Raw genomic sequence first — 3,616 nt, 5'->3', positions numbered from 1 at the left:
GTTAACCATTCAAATGTTTGGTGTTGTATGGTTTATTTTTAAACACCGATATTCGAGGTTATGAGAACAGGTTGACATTTCGTCAACAAATCTTGTTGAATTTACCGTTTATCCTTGTCTATCTTATTGTCAGTCTGTATAATTGCATGGTTACCGGAGTTTTAAATAATTACGAAGCAACAAGTATTTGCGCAATGTTAATTAGGCAGATTACCTTGAAAAACATTGCTGCCGTATTTCTGATATAGTTTTTTGCAAATTCCTCAGTTTTTAATTACAATTAATTTATTTTACTATTTTTTCTGTACTCCTATAACAGCGCCAGACAACACCTCCAGAGGAATGACGCCAATTTTGAATCCCCCTGAAGTGCCATTTAAGCAATAAGTTGTTTCAACCAAGTTTAACATTTTAAAAAGTGTTTATAAATATGCAATGATCATTACTTACTGTGCTCTGTACTCCTATGTCGTCTATAATCCGAGCAATTGACGTCAAGAGTGTTTTTCTCTTCAGTTAACTTTTTATCTTTTTTGATCGGTTTTACTTCCGAAACTGGGACAATTTTCACCTCTTCTGGTTTCGGAGTGCCGTTATCAATGGTAATTTTTGGACTGAAACAATACCCTTTTAGTATCAACTTGTGGCAAAATTGAAGTCTAAAACCTACTTAGTAGCGTCTCGAATCTTAGAATATAAATCCTTTACGTTTGTAACAAAATTCTGCCAATGCACAGGAGCCAGGGAATATTTCTGTGTAGCCTCGGTAGAGAACTGTCTGTCGTAGATTATTCTTTTTGCGATGCCATCTACTTCAATTGCTGTTGAGAGAATACAATTTGCTTAAGTTAAAAATCAGAATTATTATAATTTTCCAAACATACTTTCAATTTTTACAAGTTGCAATTCGTGATTAATGTCGCAATCAGATTGCGAAAAGCAATGTATCAACTTGGCTAGTTTGTCCATATCTGTCTTTAGGATGGCTTCGAAATGGTCTGTCACTTTCCATGCAACTAATTCTCCGAAGTTTTCTATCTGCAGAAAGTCAGTCATATGATTAGATACTATATTAAGACTATGCTCTATTTATAAAATATGTCAAGAAGCCTAGATAGAAGGTTAAACTTACATTGTACAACTGGGCCTTAGTGCTATAGCTTTACTATAAAGAGTCACTTACCGGCAATATTTCAGCATCATGTTTCTTGTAAGCCTCCAAAACAGCCTGGACCAAAACGTATAGTTTAGGACTGTATATTGGTGCTCTATTCGGCTTAAAAAATATCGGAAAATATCTCGAATCTTTTGGAAAGTACAGCCAATGCGAAGATAAGTTTATTCTTTGCTGAAAATCGAGTTTGTTTAGAACTTATAGAGTTTATTTTATGATCTTATAGAGAACCTTCTTACCTTAGGTACAACAGTGACGCCAATCCGATTATCCTGTCTAAACAGCAAATTTTCAATGCTTCTAGTTCGTCTAGTATCAAAAATAACGGACTCGTCGCATACTAGCAAAGAGTTATTGCTGTTTAGAGTCCCGCTCAACTTATTCTTCAGGGCTCCGAGCTTCCGCCATTGAAGTAAAGTCGCATACATGTAGTACAAGGTTAAAATCATTTTTTTCTTATCAGGTTTGATCCTCAGTTATCCACACCGAGAAGGGCAGGAATATTTATAATCGAATTATTTCAAGCATTGCAAATGGTTACCATTCTGCTCTGGTTGCTCACCACGTAGTCTGTAAAACAGAATGGTTCCATCGTTAACAAAGCAAGTACATAATATTGCAAAAATTAAAATATGCATTTATGAACTCCATTAACCAAATGGCCAATTTAAACCGCATCATGTAATGTGCTGTGTGTAGGTTGTAGGTATGCGTCCGACACGTGACCATGTTTATTTTAATTATTTAATTCAAATTGTACGATTGTCTCAGGAAACTACCTTACACATGGTGTCTCGTAAGCACATGATCCAAAGCGTACTGTGATATTCTTTCGATCAAAAGAAGACGATCTGACTAACTTTTATTAACAAAAATATCTGGCTCCTCTGCCATTGATGGTCAGTGCTTCAAAAAATTTTTCGTTTTTCAAATATCGGGAGAATGGTACGATGTATTTTAGAGAAACTCGCTGTGAATTGGTTCCTATGTAAGATTCATATTTTGATGAATCAATCGAGTTCATCTGTTTTGGACAAGTGGTGAATTATTGAGTGTCGTGGTTCAAAAACTACCAGAACTCCAGACAGGAAGAAAATCTAGTTTAAACAATTAATTTCAGATTTATTGATTATTTTACAATAAAACCCTTACTTACGCATAATCTTATAAGTTGTTCTAAATGTTGTCTATTTTTCTGTAAACAATAATAAACTCTATTTTCGAACTCTCCCTGACATTGATGAGATATTCCCGGATAGATCGATTGGCAGTAGGGGACCAATTGAATGGCCTCCAAGATCACCGGATCGAAAACCCTTAGACCTTTTTCTTTGGGGATATCTGGCGGCCATGGTTTATAAAACACAACCTACTGATATTGATGAACTTAAAAGTCGAATTGTAGCAGAATGCCGGTCACTTCCCGGTGAAGTTTTCTGAAATGTTAGGGAAGAGTTCAAAAACAGACTTTATTATTGTTTACAGAAAAATTGACAACACTTGAACAACTTATAATACAGGGTGTCCCGTAAGCTCATGATCAAAAGGGTACTGCGATATTGTTTGGACCAAAAGAAAACGAACTGACCTAACTTTTATTAACAAAAAATGTCTGGCTCCTCTGCTATTGATGGTCAAAGTTCTTCAAAAAAATATTTTTTTTGGAATATCGGGAGAATTGTACGATGTATTTTAGTAAAACTCGCTGTGGATTTGTTCTTATGTAAGACTCATATTTTGATGAAACAATCAAGTTCAGCCGTTTTGGACAAGTGGTGAAGTCTTGAGTGTCGTGGTACAAAAACTACCAGAACTTTTTAGTTGGAGCATGAAATCAACTCTTTTTTTTTTAGGTTGATGCACTAATGATTTATTCGCAATTTTGTGCTCTTTGTAAAATCTTGTAGTATTCATAGGTTTTGCAAAAAAAATATTTCTGTTTCCTTGCCACTTAACAATGTTAGACATTAACTGCAAATATCGTGATACGAGGCATAAAATCATTGTCAATCAATCTCACAAATTCGTTTTGAATTACCTTTTCTAATGAAGCAGTTACCGACATGGTCAAGGTATTAGGGTTTTGCGAAGACAATTTGCGTGAAAGCGTATGCGTTTACGCGCGCATATTTGCAGTAAATGTCTAACATTGGCAAGGGTCTAGAAAACAGACATATTTTTTTACGCAAAAACTATGAATGCTACAAGATGTTACAAAGAGCACAAAATTGTGAACAAATAATTAGTGCATCAACCTAAAAAAAATGAGTTGATTTCATCCGCCAATAGTTTTTGTACCACGACACTCAAGAATTCACCACTTGTCCAAAACGGTTGAACTCGATTGTTTCATCAAAATATGAGTCTTACATAAGAACAAATTCACAGCGAGTTTCACTAAAATACATCGAACCATTCTCCCGATATTTCAAAAAAAAAAAA

The 3,616-nt window shown here is 34.9% G+C and overlaps 2 protein-coding genes across 2 annotated transcripts in view; one reads left to right on the top strand and one right to left on the bottom strand.

The window, feature by feature from the left end:
* Window positions 1-3,616, bottom strand: part of LOC109541261 (biotin--protein ligase) — a 53,728-nt gene that overhangs the window by 16,393 nt on the left and 33,719 nt on the right. Inside the window, exons 2-6 of the mRNA XM_019910066.2 lie at window positions 1,414-1,744; window positions 1,184-1,348; window positions 885-1,038; window positions 671-821; window positions 451-614 (exon numbers count right to left, since the gene is read on the bottom strand). Coding sequence (XP_019765625.2) covers window positions 451-614; window positions 671-821; window positions 885-1,038; window positions 1,184-1,348; window positions 1,414-1,623 — 844 coding nt within the window. The 5' untranslated portion in view covers window positions 1,624-1,744. The remainder of the gene's footprint in view (window positions 1-450; window positions 615-670; window positions 822-884; window positions 1,039-1,183; window positions 1,349-1,413; window positions 1,745-3,616) is intronic.
* LOC109541262 (microtubule-associated proteins 1A/1B light chain 3A) overlaps window positions 1-3,616 on the top strand; it is a gene marked incomplete at its 5' end in the record, with an annotated part of 53,406 nt that overhangs the window by 30,902 nt on the left and 18,888 nt on the right.

The sequence above is a fragment of the Dendroctonus ponderosae genome, unplaced genomic scaffold (genome assembly GCF_020466585.1).
Source record: "Dendroctonus ponderosae isolate FM_Combo_2020 unplaced genomic scaffold, Dpon_F_20191213v2 Dpon_F_20191213_4, whole genome shotgun sequence".
Classification (NCBI taxonomy): domain Eukaryota; kingdom Metazoa; phylum Arthropoda; class Insecta; order Coleoptera; family Curculionidae; genus Dendroctonus; species Dendroctonus ponderosae.
The sequence above is the reverse complement of the archived record's forward strand: the minus strand, read 5'-3'. Positions and strand labels throughout refer to the sequence as shown.